Source organism: Eriocheir sinensis, chromosome 27 (genome assembly GCF_024679095.1).
Source record: "Eriocheir sinensis breed Jianghai 21 chromosome 27, ASM2467909v1, whole genome shotgun sequence".
Classification (NCBI taxonomy): domain Eukaryota; kingdom Metazoa; phylum Arthropoda; class Malacostraca; order Decapoda; family Varunidae; genus Eriocheir; species Eriocheir sinensis.
This window is the reverse complement of record NC_066535.1, coordinates 8547377-8565695: the sequence shown is the minus strand read 5'-3', so window position 1 is coordinate 8565695 and position 18319 is coordinate 8547377. Positions and strand designations below refer to the sequence as shown.

The 18319-nt window shown below is 36.7% G+C and overlaps 1 protein-coding gene across 5 annotated transcripts in view; it reads left to right on the top strand.

Moving 5' to 3' along the window:
• LOC127004076 (tyrosine-protein phosphatase non-receptor type 2-like) overlaps positions 1-18319 on the top strand; it is a 71607-nt gene that overhangs the window by 46972 nt on the left and 6316 nt on the right. The window contains exons 9-10 of one of the 5 annotated variants that reach the window (XM_050871391.1): positions 1197-1316; positions 12697-12763. In XM_050871391.1, the coding sequence (XP_050727348.1) occupies positions 1197-1316; positions 12697-12757 (181 nt within the window). In that variant the 3' untranslated portion in view covers positions 12758-12763. Of the gene's footprint in view, positions 1-1196; positions 2575-12696; positions 12764-18319 lie in introns of those variants that run through there. The other 4 variants (XM_050871392.1, XM_050871393.1, XM_050871390.1 and 1 more) reach the window with 4 other exon arrangements.

Genomic DNA, 18319 nt, shown 5'->3' with positions numbered 1-18319 from the left:
TTTTGGCCGGAGTCAGAGTCGGTGGAGTCGGCTACTTTTGGTCGGAGTCGGTGGAGTCGGCTACTTTTGGTCGGAGTCAGTGGAGTCGGCTACTTTTGGTCGGAGTCAGTGGAGTCGGCTACTTTTGGCCGGAGTCGGTGGAGTCGGCTACTTTTGGCCGGAGTCGGTGGAGTCGGCTACTTTTGGCCGGAGTCGGTGGAGTCGGCTACTTTTGGCCGGAGTCGGTGGAGTCGGCTACTTTTGGTCGGAGTCGGCTACTTTTGGCCGGAGTCGGTGGAGTCGTCTACTTTTGGCCGGAGTCGGATTCGGTAAAAATACCCCCGACTCCGACTCCTTAACTTAATCAGTTATCGTGTAATGTAGTTGTGAAGCTTTTTCTTTTACATTTTCTAGATGTTGCCAATATAGAGTACACATAATTTGGATGTAAATACATGTAAGAGAAAGGACCTTTAGAGAGTCTACACACACTAAAGGCAGCATCTAAAAAATAAAAAATAAAAGATTTGCATTAGAGGGGGAGGGGCATGGGGGCCGGAGTTGAAGTTGGAGTTGCAACTTTAAAATTTCCCGGAGTCGGAGTCGGAAAATTTTGACTCAAACTCCACACCCCTGGTTTAAACTATTGCCTGCACGGACAGCATTGTGCCGAGAGCCTCCGTGCCGCGGAACAGATTGCGAATCTTCAAAACCACGAAAGTTAAATCTGTGAATGTCTAGCGTCCACTGTAATTGCCTGCATATGATAACTCCAGTGCACTTTACTACTTGAGCGCCACACCTTCTTGTATTTATATAATTATATATTGTTAAGGTATCTCCACTACTATCTAAGCTATTATGATCTGAGTCTTATATTTTCCTCTCATTATTATGTAGTACGTATTGATATCATTTAATTTTTATTGTCTTTATTTTTTCACCTTCATTGTTTTCTCCATATTACTGTTTCATATTTACAAATTTTGAAACCATTTAGCACACCAATTCTATTCTCTCTTTAAGCCCTCTATTTTTGCATATAATTCTGCTTGTTTGATGCTTCATCTATGTAAAATTTACATCACAGAAACCCATCCAACCTAATATGCTTTATTGTGGAATTACGAGGTTTTAAAAGATTCATGTTTTACTAATGAATATATTATAAGACTATTTAATTAATATATTAATTTATATATTCGTATTTTTTGCAGATGGAATGAAACTGAACTACGGAAACGAAAGCGGCAAGAACTGAAGGTGGCAACAGCAGCTAAAGTGAAGGCCATGCAGGAGCGGCAACGAACCACCGAGCTGTGGCATGAAAGAAAGAGGTTAATAATGCGACCAGTTTCCCTCTGTGTTGCCTTTGTTGTGCTTGGCTTGGGAGGAGGAGCTTTGTTTTATAGATATTTTCATGCCTAGGTGGAACTTGAATAGAGCTGCAATTCCTTTGAAAAAAAAATCAGTTTCATTCATAAGTTAGGGTATTGACAAGTAATCCATTAATAAATTACATTGACACTTTTCTAGTACACTCGTATCTGATATTACAAACGTGTGCCTCATTGGGTCGGCACTGTTAGTTTTGTGTATCATTTCATATTGGTTTTCCTACTTTTTCCACTAGTTAATGACAGCACGCATGTTGCAGATCCATTTGCCTTCATGTACAGGTGCTTTGATGTAAGTAAAGAAAATTATTGACCCATATCAGATAAAAAGATAGTCATATGCCATTGTGGACCAAAGATTTCTACCCCTGAGCCATGCGTCAGATGTGCTTGGTGTGAAGTGGGAGAAAGGGGATGTGAAACTGAAGAATTTTGAGATCTTTTTTACCTATCAAACTTTCATAAAAGAAAGTTTCATGTGAAACAGTACTGGATTACTGTTTCAGAAAGTCTTCTAGACTTGCTACATTTTGTATTTTCATAATAGGCAATGTATCCCTGCAAGGAACAGTGACACTAGAGATGTATAAAGTTTTATATGAAGAAGAATCTGAGACTGCCTAACATGCTGCGACTTTCTTCAAATAAGTGGAGCTTTGAGCATGTTGAACATACATGTATTCCGGAATATAAAACTCTTTGTGTCGTTTTGTGAAAGTTAAAGTTTTGTGTGTGTGTGTGTGTGTGTGTGTGTGTGTGCGTGCGTGCGTGCGTGCGTGCGTGCGTGTGTGTGTGTGTGTGTGTGTGTGTGTGTGTGTGATTAGTTGAGCTTAATGAAGGAAAGTTAGTTTAAACAAATACACAGTGGGGAAAGCTCTTGAGCTTACATAACATTGCACGTCATAGTTATAGATAAGAGTAGGTGGCCTATTGGCTCATTGGGTACCAGTTAAGTCTTCAAAGCATAAAAGTAACATTTAAGGAGGAACAAAATATGTGTCATTTCATCGTTGCTATCAAGAAAACCATCATCAGACAGGTCAGTCATTTTTTTAGTTAAAGTCTTAAGTTTATTTCTGCACCCATAATTGACTTCCCTTAATTCCATTCTCCCTCTGTATATTCTTCCTCAGAGTCTATCAGCCAACTGTGACATTTTGTGATGTACAAGTTGCACATGTAATCACTCTTTAATTGATATATATATATATATATATATATATATATATATATATATATATATATATATATATATATATATATATATATATATATATATATATATATATATATATGTGAACATTTTGGGAGGGGGAAAGATGGGTAATGTAAAGATAACATGTATTGTATTTCTTTTTGAAGGTGAGTTATCTAACTGCATTAACTCTGGAGTATTTAAGTTCCCTCATGCATGTGATGCACTGCCATTAAAGATACAATTTAAATCTGCTGAAGATTTCTATATTTATTGAATGCATGCATTATAGTCCAAAATAAAACTGATTCTGAAATTTAATAATAATCTGTTTGAAGGAATGTCATGGAAGTAAAGTTTTCCTTTGTTCATACATGCTCAGATCCGGTATGAGTACAGATTCACACTAATTACACTGCTAATTTTTTTTCCTGAAATTGCTTATTAATAAAATGCTTTTTTTTAAATTATTCAGTTGTAATATATATTTGCTCAAATTAATATCAATATGAAATCCGTACGTGTACTTAATGGTGAACAAACCTTGTCGTGTTCATGACACTTGCTCCAGCTCAACAGACTAAAATCTTGGAGCAGGGATAATTATTCATCCCTTCAGAAATGAACACAGTACATGATAAGATGAATTTCAGGAATAACTGAAGCATTCACACTTAGAGGGAGGTAAGTATTTACTTCCGCCTCTTTATTTGAAATTATCAACACTTCCTTTTTTGTATTTGCCATTTGGATATTACATAGGTTGTCCTTATGAAGACTGAGCCTCCCATATCCAAAATACCTAGAATTGCAAGTGTGTGTTTCAGATTTCTCAAATTCTAGATCATTTACATAAATGTTAATACAGGCAGGTAGCTCTCATTTTACATGAGTTTTGCTTTCCTGAAGAGGCCATGTTAAATGAATTATACATTATTAAAATTGTTTTTTTATTCTACTAGTACAAGTGATCAAGTGGTTTGGTTGAAAAGCAAAATATGTAATTTTTTTTCATTGCACTCTTCTAAAACTTATAGTTTAAACTCATCATATGAGAGTTACCTGTGATCACATCTTTTAGGGGGATTCTCATTGGCTACTTTTATCATTATTTACTGAAGCGGCTACTTTTATCATTATATACTGAAGCCTTCTCAGCTAACACATGTTGGTTGAGTACACTAAATGACTAGAGATACCAGCTAATGTGGTCCTTTGATTATGTCAGGGCTACCCTTCTGAATGTTGCATCTGGACCCCAGGCTCCAGGGGTAGAAAAATATAATTAAATAACATAAAGGTTCTGGCAATGGATTCTTGCAAGTGTATTTCCTCGACTGACTGTTGGCCAACAGTCAGTTGAGGAAATACACTTACAAGAACTCATCGCCAGGACCTTCATGTTATCTATTTATATTTTTCTACTCCTGGAGCCTGGGGTCCAGCTATAATACTTATCCAGACCTCTACATATATTTGAACTTGTCTAACTGGACCTTTGCTTATAATGGTTGAGTGCCCTTGGTTTTTGTCATTTACTCATATTAGTGTTTCTCTTTATTCATAATGGTTTATATCGTTCCAAAATAAAAACAAACTAAAGTTTGTTTGAAAGACTATAGCATATAATATTTGTTCACTGATTTTTCATTAAATTTTCTTACGGATATAAATGACAAAGGTGCATCAAGACTAACTCATGGGTGGCATTGTCCATCCCACCAAAATGTTCAAATAAATGAGTACTGTGGTAGAAGACATGAACAGAAAGCAAACTCATAGGATGTTCTTGCCAATCTGTACACACATTCCCTACTTGTCTTATCAGGGAAAACATAAAACAGACTAGGGCATTCTTGCCAATCTGTATGCACACTCCATACTTGATGGGTTATCAGGGAAAACAGAAATCAGACTAGGTATTTTTGCCAAACTGTACATACACTTCCTACTTGTAGTCTTATCAGGGAAAACACTGCTCAGCAATATGGATCTGTTAGAAAAATTAACTGTCATAGCAATGATACAGCAACATAATTTAGTTTGACAAAAGTTCCTTTTCATGGCTCAGCCAAGTTTTCCAAAGGATTATTCCTATTTATTTATTTTTTTATTTTTTATTTATTTTATTTATTTTTTTATTTTTTTAGTAGACGCTGGAATGGTATGGACGAACCAGCCAAAATACCTTAATTGCAGAAGCTATTACAGAGTTTATTTTCAGTGTCATGCTCTTTGATATTGAATTTGCATTCATTCTGAACGATATTTCTTTCTCATTACTGATACCAAAACAAAGTCAACTCAATCCCTGAATATAACTGATACTGACAGTGATTTGCATGAGGAAAATCAATCAACTAACTTTTGTTGAAATATTTTGTTGTTTTCTCATGTTTAATGGTACATTACTCATAAAATTAGCAGTATGTCACTAGTTTTTTCTGAGTATTTGGAACAATTCAAAATAATGAAAGTTACAAATTGTTGTCCAACTTTTAGGCCACAGCATATTGAAGCAGTTTCTTAGGATATGTAGCTTGAAATTTCATTACTTTGTAGTGTTACCTTTGCATGGAATGTTATAACTATAATGAGTATTATGCTGTTACTTACATTTATATATTCATATTTGTGTATTCATAGAGTATATCATTCTGTATAATGCTACCTCAGTATATGAACAAAGGTTTTGAGTGTTCAAAGTGAAAATTTTGGTGCTTATTGACATAGAACAAAGTAAAATCTCTGCAAATGTAGTTATTTTTGTCTAATTGCAAGCTGGTAACATCCAGATAGAAAAAAAAAGTTAAAGGAAAAGGTTCTACCAATATTATCTGATTTTTGGCCATTGCTTAATCATGCATTGAGTTTTTTAACAGTTTGGTTGAGCTGTGCAGGATTAGCTTAAAATAGCACAAGTCTACAGAGGGAAGGCATATCTCTATAATGCAGCCTTCTCAAAAAAGTAATTTTTCATCATCATCATCATCATCAGTGACCACACACCTTGCAGAGGCAGAGTTGGGGCAAAAAATATTGCCTTGAATATAAAAAGAAAAATCTTGCAAGAATTTAGGATTTCTGTTATTAAGACTGAATACTGGCCATAATTACGATGTTTGTTTTTCGTTCAGCAGCCTGCACATCATATCCCTACATGAATTTAGTCATGCCATGGTAATATTGGTACAGTTGCAGACAAATATCAATCTGTCTTACTCCTGTTGTAACTTTGTTGCCACTTTCCTCCTTCACCAGTTTGTCCTTCAACATTCACTTGCTCTGCCTTCCTCCACGCAACCACTACCCCAAGTGACATTTCATGTTGAAAGAGGCTACTGAGTCAGTGGGCTTAGAGTAAGGGGGTGGATACTTCTGTACACAGCTGTACTAGGTAGCAAAATTTTATTGCAACATAATATATTTTGAGAATAGAAGCATGTCCTCAGAACTTCAAAAGTGGCTAATTTTATACTTAGCATGAGTTTTTGAAGCGCAGGAAAAAAATTAGATAATCAAAACATATTGCTCCTGTTACAAATATGTGCCAATTTTTAGCCATCCAAATGCATACATAAAATATAACTATATGTACAACAAGCAGAATATTTGGTCATTGAAAGAATTTTTGTTGAATTTCAAAGCACCAAGTGTTTATTAAGGGTTGAAGGACTTCCAAAAGTGAGGATCCTGAAGAATACATTGTCACCATTGTCTCTGATGAAAATTAGAATTACTAACAATTAGAATTACAATGGTTAGGTTTTATATTGCTGTGAAACATTTGGAATTATTTGATTTTGTTACATTTAGAGTTCATGATGACTATCACTTTGTGGAACAAAATCTTCAAAAGTATAAATTCAAGCTGTAAAAAACTACATGGTCATTATTTTGATTTACAGCTGCATTTACAATTAATATTGATATAATTTTATCAGTGGATGGTTAGAAGCATAGGTGGGCATTAACATGTTAATCATTAATCCATTATCAATGAAACTAATGTTTTTTGTAAACGAGTTCATGTTAATGAGTTTTTGAACTTAACAAATCAGCAGGAACTAACGTTAACATTTCTGTTGATGCATAAATCTGGCAAATATGTCCTAAAACAGGTACCTTTAGGTCAGAAATACTTCAAGTCAACATTTAAGTCATCAAATTGATATTGTCAAACTTAGTGGTGAGTGATTCCAAGATTCAGAAATTGATATAAATTTTTTGTCATATCTATACGGGAAGGGTTACTGCGTGGAGAGGCTTGCTTGGAGGGACCTTCAGGGATGGAGGCGGTGGGTGAATGAAGCAATGTGCCCCCCTGGTGTATGCTCCCATTAGTGGTTAGTATATGGCGAGAAGTGGTAGAAGTCCAACCACTTATTACTGTATAAATAACTGTTCCTCAGTACAACTATGCTGCAGGCTCATAATAGGTCAGTAGCTGCCCATGTCAGTACAGATTGTCTTACTCATGACTTTAAGGGTAGATTAAATCAGTGAAGTACATCCTGAAATGGAACGAGCACTTGCCTGTGAGGGAATGTTTTAATATTCTAATATTTTGGGGTATCAGTAAATCGTTTCTAGCAGGAGTGTCTTTGATTAAAGAAAAATGAGTTTCATATGGAAAACTAGCAGACTAATGAATTAATGGTTAACATGTTAATTTTTAGCAAAATTAACTAACTTTAATGAAGCTAATTACCTGATTAACAAATTAACATTTTCATTAACTTGCCCACCACTAGTTAAAAGCCATCCTCAAATCAATTTCATGATAATGTACCCACTGAAAAAGATAATTCATGATACAGGTACATCTTTGCGATGAGCTGATGGGCTGTGAGACACCATTGTGTCAACATTAATAATCTTGCATTCCTAGTCACTGTAGGAGTTTGAACAGGAGTGGAGCCCATTCACTGGTCAATCTTTCCTTCTTTGACACATGCTTCCTTTTCCTGTTGTTATTATTATTATTATTATTATTATTATTATTATTATTATTATTTATTATTATTATTATCATTATTATTATTATTATTAATATTATTGTTATTAGTGTATTTTTATATATGTACACACACACACACACACACACACACACACACACACACACACAAGTGCAAAGACCAACCCAAACTATTCTATAGACATGTGAACGCCAAATTAAAGAATAGAGAAAAAATTGATAAACTGAAAATGGATGAAACCACAAATGAGGACCCAGCAGAGATGGCAGAGGTGATGAATAACAGTTTCCATAGAGTTATCACAAAAGAAGAATTGTACAACCCCCGGGCCAGGAAAGAGGAAGGGTTATGCAGGAGATACAGTTAACGGTGCAGGAGGTCAAGGAAAGTTTGGACAAGCTGGATGTGAGAAAGTCGACGGGGCTGGATGGAGTATCAGGGTGGATCTTGAAAGAATGTAGTGAACAACTTGCAGAGAAACCACTCCATAATGAGTGCCTCCCTGAGTGAAGGGAAGGTACCACAAGATTGGATTTTTAAGGGAGGCAAGAGAGAGGACCCATTAAATTACAGACAGGTATCACTCACTAGTGTGGTTGCGAAGATATGTGAGAGACTGGTTAGGCACAGGTGGTCGGATTTCTTAGAAAGTGAGAAAATTATCTCGGATTGCCAGTTTGGATTCAGGAGAGGGACATCTTGCGTCACCAACTTGTGTTACTACTCAAGGGTGACAGATTTAATACAGGAGAGAGAAAGACTGGGGGATGGAGTGTACCTGGATTTGAAAAAGGTATTTGACAAAGTACCACACAGAAGAATAATTTTGAAAATTAAAAATAGGGGTGGAGTGGGTGATGGTCTGATTAAGTGGCTGGAGGACTTCCTAACTAACAGGGAAATGAGGATGATAATCAGAAACAAGGTTTCCAACTGGTGCCCTGCGATGAGTGGAGTCCCGTAAGGTTCGGTGTTGGCACCAATAATGTTTGCTGTTTATATAAATGATATGGTGGACGGAGTGTCCAGCTATGTGAGTTTGTTTGCAGATGATGCAAAACTATTGAGACGAGTGAAAAATGTGAAGGACTGTGAGGCATTGCAAAGTGACCTGGATAGAATATGGGAGTGAAGTGGTACATGGCAGATGGAGTTCAACCTTGGGAAATGTAAAAAAATGGAGTTTGGTAGGAGTGGCATATGTGAATATGATTATAAGATGGGAAGTGAGATAATATGCAGAGGAGTGGAGGAAAAAGATTTGGGAGTGACTATCTCCGAGAACATGTCACCGGACAAACACATCAACAGGATAATGGGACAAACTCTGAATTTGCTGAGGAACATAAGGATAGCATTTGTATACTTGGATGAGATGATAATGAAAATAATAGTCACAATGATAAGGCCAAGGTTAGAGTATGCAGCAGTGGTCTGGTCTCCTCACGAAAAGAAGAACATAAGGAAACTGGAAAGAGTGCAGAGAGTGGCAACTAAGATGGTACTGGAACTTCGAGATCGGATTTATGAGGAGAGACTCAATAGCATGGGGCTTACAACCCTGGAGAGAAGAAGAGAAAGAGGAGATCTGGTAGCGGTGTACAGGGTGGCGAGCGGAGTGGAGCATTTGGACAGAGAGGACCTGTGTGTGTGGAACGAGAGAGAAACAAGTGGACATGGAAAAAAGTTGGAGAGATGTGAAAAAGTTTAGCTTCCCAAACAGAAGCATTGAGCTATGGAATAAACGGAAGGAAGTGGTTTGTGTAGGAAACATTCATGATTTTAAGGAAAAGTTGGATAAAAGTGGATATGGAGATGGGACAGCGCGAGCGTAGCTCTTTTCCCGTTTGTCACAACTAGGTAAATACACACACACACTGACTAAACTGTGTGAGACGATGATTAAAGACTGATAGATGAAATCTTTGAGAGTTAATTGTTCAGTTTGGCTTCAAGGGAGAAAGATCACGCCACAAACCTACTGAGTTTCTGTACGTGAACATCGATGTGTTACAGGAAAGGGAAGGCTGGGTGGACTGTTTGTATTTGGATTTGATAAAAGCCTTTGATAAAGTTCCATGCAGGCATCTTTTAGGAAAATTGAAAAACACTGGAAGACTGAGGGGAAGCATCTTGAAATGGAAATATGGTATCAAATGTCAGGGCAGTCCAGAGTAACAAGTGGAGTATGATCAGTGTTGGAAATAGTACTGTTTTTGTTTTGCATAAATGCCATGGGGGAAGGGGTAAATAGCTACACTAGTCTATTTGCTGCTGATGCAAAATTAATGAGAAGAGTGCTGCAGGCAGACAACTATTTACTGCTGCAAGAAGACACTCAAATATCTTGAAATTGGTGCCAAGAGTGGGATGTGTATATTAATGTGCAGTTTTTGAATTGGACAAAGGAATCAGGAGACCCATTTGGATTTATAAAATAGGGAGCAGTCAAATTAAGAAGGCACATGAGGAAAAAGTTTCAGGTGTTATATTCCAAAACAACTTGTCCTCAAAGAAACACATCAGTAAGATTGCAAGAGAAACATATAAGCTCCTAACCAACATTAGGGTGGCAGTCCACTTCATGGATGAGGATATGATGAAGAAGCTGCTCATGTTGGTGATTCAACCAAGACTGGAGTATGCAGTGCTGGTGTTGCCCCCACATTAAAAGAAAAATATTAGGAAAATAGAATGAATCTGAAGAGCAGCAACGAAAGTGGTGCCAAGCTTGAGATACATGACAAATGAGGAGAGATTGGAAAGGTTGTATTAGCTTACCTAAGAGGGAAGAGAGAGGGGATATCTGATTGCAGTGTAGAGGGCAATGAAGGAAATGGAAACTATCAACAAGAATGACACTTTAATATCAGATACAAGAAATACAAGAGATCAGAGAAAGAAATTTAGGAAGACCAGGTGCTTGAGAACTAACAAGAAATGTAGGAAACATTTCATGAATAAAATTTGAAAGCTAAGTTTGATATACTGAGATGTGGAAACTGGACCCCAAGAGTGTTGCACGTTTCCTATATATCCAATCGCGCACACACACACACACACACACACACACACAAATGCATGCACATACCTGTGTGTGTGTGTGCCACTATGTGGCTTGTATATTTATTGTTTTCTTTCTTTACTGTCTTTGTAATGCAGCTGTTCCCTTTCTGTTCCATCAATACTGGTGTGTTAACAGCCCAGTCTTGTCCAGCTTTCAGTTTAAGTTATCTGCTCAGAGCACACCCGCGGTGCACAACACTGTTATAGTGTGTAAAGGCAATCATCAACCCTCACTGACTGATGTGGAAAGTCACCCAGAGCATACATCACTTTAAGTGGGTGTTTCTCCATCTTTGAATATGAACTTAAGAAGAAAAAAAAGACTAACCCATACCTGTATCTTAAGCTATTGCTAATAAATCAAATTCAGCTTCATCAGTTTTGAAATACAATACAACTATTGTTCACTACTCCTGACATCTTAGTGAATGTTGCAGTACACATACACAATTTAATTATATGGCTATATCAGCAAACTGACACTATTCAACCACCTGAAACCTATTCTATGACGTATAGACTTCCAGAAAGTTATAACAGGATTAGGGTCATCCAGTCACTGTTGACTTTAAATAACTTACTAATCCAGATATATACTTCTTTAAGGTATCGTGTGTGTGGGTGGATGTGTGTATGGATGGGCGAGTGAGTGTAATAATGATAATAATTGTATATGGTTCAGTAAGGTAATGGCACCGAAGCGGCTAAAAATATACAAGAATATATTATATACTCACGAGGTGAAAAACTAGATTTTTTTGTGTGTACTCATGAATGCCCACACTAGTGTCTCATTATATGCTGGAATGACTTTCTTCAAACTTACACTTATGGGGATTGTCCCATGATGCAGCACACTCAACTTATAACTGAGAGATCTCATGGTTAGATTTCCAGGTGAAATAGACAGGTGGATGGTTCCCGCACATCCTTGTCTGTAACCTGGCATCCTGAAGGTACTAGGTATAAGTTGGGTTCTGGGGCCCACATCTGGGAGAGGATGACTTTTTCCCACATGCCTTTCTTCACAGCACTGGTATGCAGTGCCATTGCATTGGTAGGGTTGGCTCTAAATGGTTGGACCTTACCTGCACAGGGTCTCTCAAGCATCGTACTTCTTCCTGGGTGATTCCCATCACTCTGGGCCTTTAATCCCTGTGTAGCCCATGTAATGAAAACATGTTTCATTGGGAACAATAGGAATGCATTCCATTAACCCCTTCACTACGGCTGGGCCAAAACAGCGCCCCACGCTGTATCTGAGATCGCTGCGCGCGGCAGATTTCAAATGTCACTATTGCATATAACAAGTTTTCAGTCATAAAATCAACATAATCATCATGTATTATATATGAAAACATGCAGAATTAAATGGTGCACATAAAGAAACTCACTACGGCCGGGCCAAAACAGCGCCCCATGCCGTATCCGGGATCGCCGCACGCGCCAAATTTCAAATATCGCTATTGAATATAACAAGTTTTCAGCCATAAACTCAAGATAATCATGTATTATATATGAAAACATGCAGAATTAAATGGTGCACATAAAGAATCATAAATTATTTGATAATTTTGAGATGTAAGCATAAATATATAGAGAAAATAACTCGTATATTGGGTAGAGCAAGCCAGGACGCAGTATGCATGTCCTTGGATATGGTACGGGGCACGCAAGGACGCAGTATACGCGTCCTCGTGTTGAAGCGGTTAACTTTTTGTACCACCTGATAACAATAAATAGCTGCATTTTCATGCCAAAATTCTACAAATACATTGCAAGGCAAAGTAAACATGAGATTTAGCAAGAGCTTTTACTTTGTGTTCATATATGAAAGTACTCACTGAAAATATCAGTTGGACAATTAAAAGTTTTCAGCCTGTTTGTCATGAAGCCTAAAGAATTTCCTATTTCCATTTTCACCTGATATTCAGTGTACATAATTGACATTTTCTGTTTTTCCAATCATCAGGTTATGAACTCGGATTACAACATTGGCTGAAGCAATAGCATATTGAACCATTGAGCTTTGAATCTTGTCAGCATTTTTCTAATGGGGCTCCCATTTTTCTCACAATAGGATTGCCTTCCCTGGTTGTAGTGCTGCCTCCTGGCAGACACTCATGCCTTTGGTCTGTTGACTTTCTGTAAGTACATTTTAAGCATTAATGAATCGCTTTTACAATTACAGACTATTCTTGATTTACATCGATTTAAATTATTTAAATAATGCGAGATCAAAATTAGTCAATTTTTTACTCTACGTGGTTTATTTAGAATAATGTGATGTATGCCAATTCAAATCAAGCTTTAACAACCAAAAACTTGTTTGAGCATCTGGAGCTTGTCAGAAAAGCACTGGAGAAAATTACCTGAATGTTCAAAGAAGCTCAGCTGTTTACTGCACAGTGATTGGTAGCATGTCTGGCGTTGGGTAGAGGGGCCCACATGCTCCATTCCACATTGAACGATTTATCATGTAACGATTTGTCACGTGACTGTAGTCTCAACGGGGGATGGGGAGACAGAGTGACTCACCACATGAAAATGGTGGCCCACCACATCTCTAAGCAGGCCAGCAGCTTATCCTGACAAACAAGCCTGTAGGTGACCCTTTACTAGAAACGGTCGCAGTTATAACAGAATGAAACGTTCATAGGAGATGTAAAAATTATGCAGAAGGGGATAGGCGAGGTTCCAATGTCTGCCATCTTTCTTTGTTTACAAACTGATACTCTGGGGCGTGGCATGCACCACCTCCTCGAGTTGGTGGCCTTGAAAAATTGAGAGGCAGAAAAGTAAGAGCACTGTACAGTACTGTAATTATAATATACTGTAAATTATAGATATTTTCTGCGATAAGAAAAGTTTATTTCATGTCCTAGACACCCATCACTTTTTACTTTTGAGTCAAAGGAATGCAACACCCAGATTTACATATATTCTTATGGGAAAATTATGTTTAGTTTACATATTACATCATCCCTTCATGAACATATCCTTCATGTAAATTGAGAATTACCTGTATTTGATGGGTCTGCACCGAGTGGGCAGTACTTGAAATTACCGGAAAGCGGAAAGCGGAAAGCAAAACCATAAACAAATTATAAGAATTGTAAAAAACAAATCCAGTGTGTTGAAGAGGAGAGTATAGAAAGGTAGAGGACTAAGCAAGTCTACTGTTTGGGGCTTGAATGGTTGTGTTTCTACAATAGATGGTAAATGGTAGGGACACAGCACATTTGTGTTAATTTTTGCCACCTGTAGTGAGACACATGCACCTCATGATTGAGTAGGTATACACTAAGTGCCCATAAGGCAAGACCCACACTGCGTGTGTGTGTTTGTGTGTGTGTGTGTGTGTGTGTGTGTGTGTCCTTTGATATCACCATTAATCATGGCTGGATTTGTAATAATGTAACAGCAGTAAACTGGCGGTTTATACTGAGCCCATTACAAAATGTGGTGCCTTGAATGTCTCCTGGAAGTTTTGTATGATTGCCTCCATTTTCAATTGCATGGAGATATTTCTGAGACACAAAAGTGAAGATAAAATATTCATTATCATAATATTATTTATCAGAATTTTGCTGCACAGACTGCTTTAGTCAGTGAATATGCCCAGAAACCTAATGGGTCTTTATGCAGTAAATACAATTAGGGTTTGACATAAAATTAAGTACACCCATTGTAGGTGCGGTATGCTTATAATATCTAATGTAGATCAGGTCTATTACACAGGAATCTATATGCACATTACGCCTAATACATGGCACATTACACCTGCCCAAAGTTGAGTCTATGTGGATGAATGACACTTCTGCCAAAGTTATTATGTATGAATCAAATTTACCTGATCCAAGTTTAGAGTATAGTATAGTATCTGACTAATCTGCATTATTCCTCATTACTCAACATCTTTTAACAAAAGACACTCCCAACAGGAATTAAAGGACTCAAGGCCTAATGTTACAGAATGTATAACCTCTGCCTTTACTATAATTTTTGAATGGGGCAGAAAAAAAATTGGTGACCTTCAATGCCTCAAAAACTCAATTTCTCCACTTGACAACCTGAAAGAATCTTCCAAACATCTATCTCTTATTCTTGAGTAACACTCAGGTGTCCCTTTCATCTACATTAAACATTCTCAGCCTATCCTTAACTCTATCTTCATTCTTTCATCCCATTCACTGGAAACTCTGGAACAGCCTTCCTTCATCTGTATTTCTTCTTGCCAATGATTTGAACCCTTTCAAGAGGAAATTGTCAAGACACTTCTTCCAAAATTGATCCCTCTCCTTAGGCCACACAAACTGTCTTCATTTCATTGGAACAGCACTTAGCAGACTTTTTTGTCCCCCTCAAGTTGCTTCAATTTCTTAAAAAAAAAAAAAAAAAAATCACCTCATACTCACATACCATCGATCAGGCCATACCTGAAATGAGTTACATGCAGTAGGGTTTCTATTAAAGTTTTATGCATCTCACACACACACACACACACACACACACACACCCATATACAAATAGATTTGAGCAGAAATACTTGTACAGCAGTAGCATAGGAAGGGGAAGGCATGAAGTTGATAAATTAGGAGAGAAACATGAAAGTAAAATAAGTAATGGCAAGGAACACACAAGTGCACTGTGGTTGGCTGAAATTCTCAAGCAAAGAAGGGGTGTTTTAACCCGGTAGCTGCGGCGATCATGTTTCTTAAGTTTCTTAAGTGAATTAATGAGAAAAAATCATTACTCACACAAACTATTATATTATATGTATCAATGCATTTGTGATCAAATGCATATATATATATATTTTTGGGGGTTTATGTCATGGCAAGAATTTAGCCCATCGCTGGTACGCGGTAAAGCCACATATTTGGCCCATTGCTGCTACTGGGTTAAGGAGCATAAGTTTCATGCCACTCTGTGTAGAAGAGCTGTGTGACTGAATCACCCAATACATGAGTGTATATAACAAGGAATAACCATGTAAAAATATATAGGGAACCAGAAAGAAGATATAAGATTCAATAAATAAATGCAAAATAGAACCCAAACTTTTATATTAAATCCTAAATAATAAAATAAAAACAGTGGTTAATATAATAAGGATGTTAAAGAGACATGTATGACAGTGATGAATAGATTTATGAAGTAATGAAAAATAATACGTACAACCATAAATATTTTTTAAATTACTACGAATGGACTTAATAAAAGTCAACAAAGGCTTATTTCATGTGCCTAAAGGAGGGTGGAAGGCATTCAGAATGGATGAGATGTGAAGAAAAAGCATTGACCAAAAGAATTTTGGGAATGCATCATAACACTACAAAAATCTCAAGAGGTGATCCTCTACTATTGAGTGTTTTTCAAGCTTCAAGTTTAGCATGCAAGATTTATGCAAGAAAAATATGAAAAAGATTGGTTTTATGTAAGAGAGCAAGGGTTGGGTGCACTTTACTGAGATTAGAAATTTGTTCAGAGAATGAATAAGTTACTTTGATATATTCCAAACTGCAATATGCACTTGTGGTCTGTCTGATTCCTGTTTGTTAAAACATATAAACAAATTGGGAAAGACACAAGCACCCTTAAAGATTGCAACTAGCAAACTGTAGTGAAGAACTACATAAAAGATAAATATACACTCTTAAGAGAAATTAGATGAAATGGCATATTTTTTAAGAACTGAAGGAGTTCTCCAGAGGGCTACATGTGGTGTTAAATTATCTATATTTTCAAGCTTTGCTGAGGATTCAAGCCTCAAGCAGTCCTGTTCAGTAGCTCTACGCATTTTTGCTCCTTGCCTCGGTTATATAATTGCTGTCTCCTATGCTGACCTCTTCTTTATTTGTTGTCTTTTTTGCTCTGTTATTTCCTCACATTGTTCACACCATTGCACTCCATTGTAATCTGTACCACATTTTCAAAGAGCCCATAGCAATCCTCCAGAGTCACATGTGGCAACTAAGTGATCTGTATTTGTAGTTTTTGTATTTTCATGGATGGAAAGGGGATTTAAAAGCAATGGGATTGAAATCTCAGTCAGGAAAGACAAGATATTATCATAATGTGTGGAAAACTGTCAGGCTTTGTAAGCACAACTAAAATACTCTCACAAGAAACTAATAATGCAGGCAAAAAAAGGAGAGGAACCTAAGCTCTTATATTAATTAAATTTATGATTTCGACTTTGTAAAGGAAAAATAAATATTAGAATAATATAAAGAAATGCAGCTTTCAACCAAAAATGGTGATATGTGGAGTTGTCTTATGATATAAATATTGAAACATTCATGGAACAAAACTTCTATGAGCTCAAAAGTAAACTGCAGAAAAATAGAGATAGGACAACAAAACAAAAAAAAGATGATGGATTACCCTGTAGCACAGTTGTATAAGTGCAATCACACACACACACACACAGTTAAACTTGATAAACTGAGATATGGAGACAGGACTCCTCGAGTATATCTTGTTTCCTGTATATTGCAACAAGGCAGCTAGGAATACACACACACACACACACACACACACACACACACACACACACACACACACACACACAGCTTATTATTAGTTACATGTAAATTCTTGTGGTTTCCATTTTAAGGTGTGGAGTATTATTTATCTCATGAACTTGTGGTATGAATATTTTATGTGTATTGTTTCATGTGCTGTGGAAAAAATTCTAGACTATAAAGATTCTTCTAGTTGACAATAGATCCCTCTTGTGTATGTTTAGTTTTATCATCAGCCATCCTCACCTTTGAAACAGAAGACATATTATCCCCAGTAAGTTTTATTGCCCTATTCCCTAATCTAATGTGAAATAATGTGTATACCTCTTCTCCATTCCAAAGACTAAATTTTCTGTATCGTCCTCTGCCATATTATTGGTGGCCATTTTGCTTTGCTGCTTGTTGCAAAATTTATGCCAGATACATTTCTGCAATCCATATAATCAAAAAGGAGATCCACTTTCACAGGATATCCTGCCTTGCCAATCAAAGTTTTCTTTTCATAGCAAGTGAATGATGTAAATATTTTCCCAGTGTTCATATATGAATTGTATTCTGTACATTGTAAAGAATTAGGCAGATCATGACGAGGTAACTTTTTCATATATTTGTGTCAAAACTTTTCATACATGTCTAAAAGTAGGATAAAATGGTTTGACCTGTAAAATTATTTCATTTCTTTGGTGCGCAGCTTCCTGACTGTCATCTTATTTAAATAATTATTGCATGTTTCAGATTGAAATTAAAGTTTTTTTCCTGTGCAGTCCTTGGTCCATGTTGAGGGTGTCGATATATCACATGTGTTGCTGATAACTAACCACTCAGAGGCCACCCTTTACATCATTACAATACCAACCTTTGTTGTGGTTTCCATTCTCTCTGTCTGACCAGTCAAAGGAACAGTCTGGGTGACACAATTTCAGTTGTAAATGGTACAACATTTGATAATACTAGTGGAACTGTAATACTATATTCCTATCTAAATAGGTAGACAAAGATGTCAAAACTTTATAAGCTAATATAAAAAATTTATTTTTATATTTCCATATACATTCACTTGTCTGTAATTCTAGTAACTACTTAAGTAGTAAAGTTAGATTGGCACATTATTGGTGCCATATTTTTCATTGTCATATAGTTATAAACCATTCCCATGCATAGAGCTTGATTGTG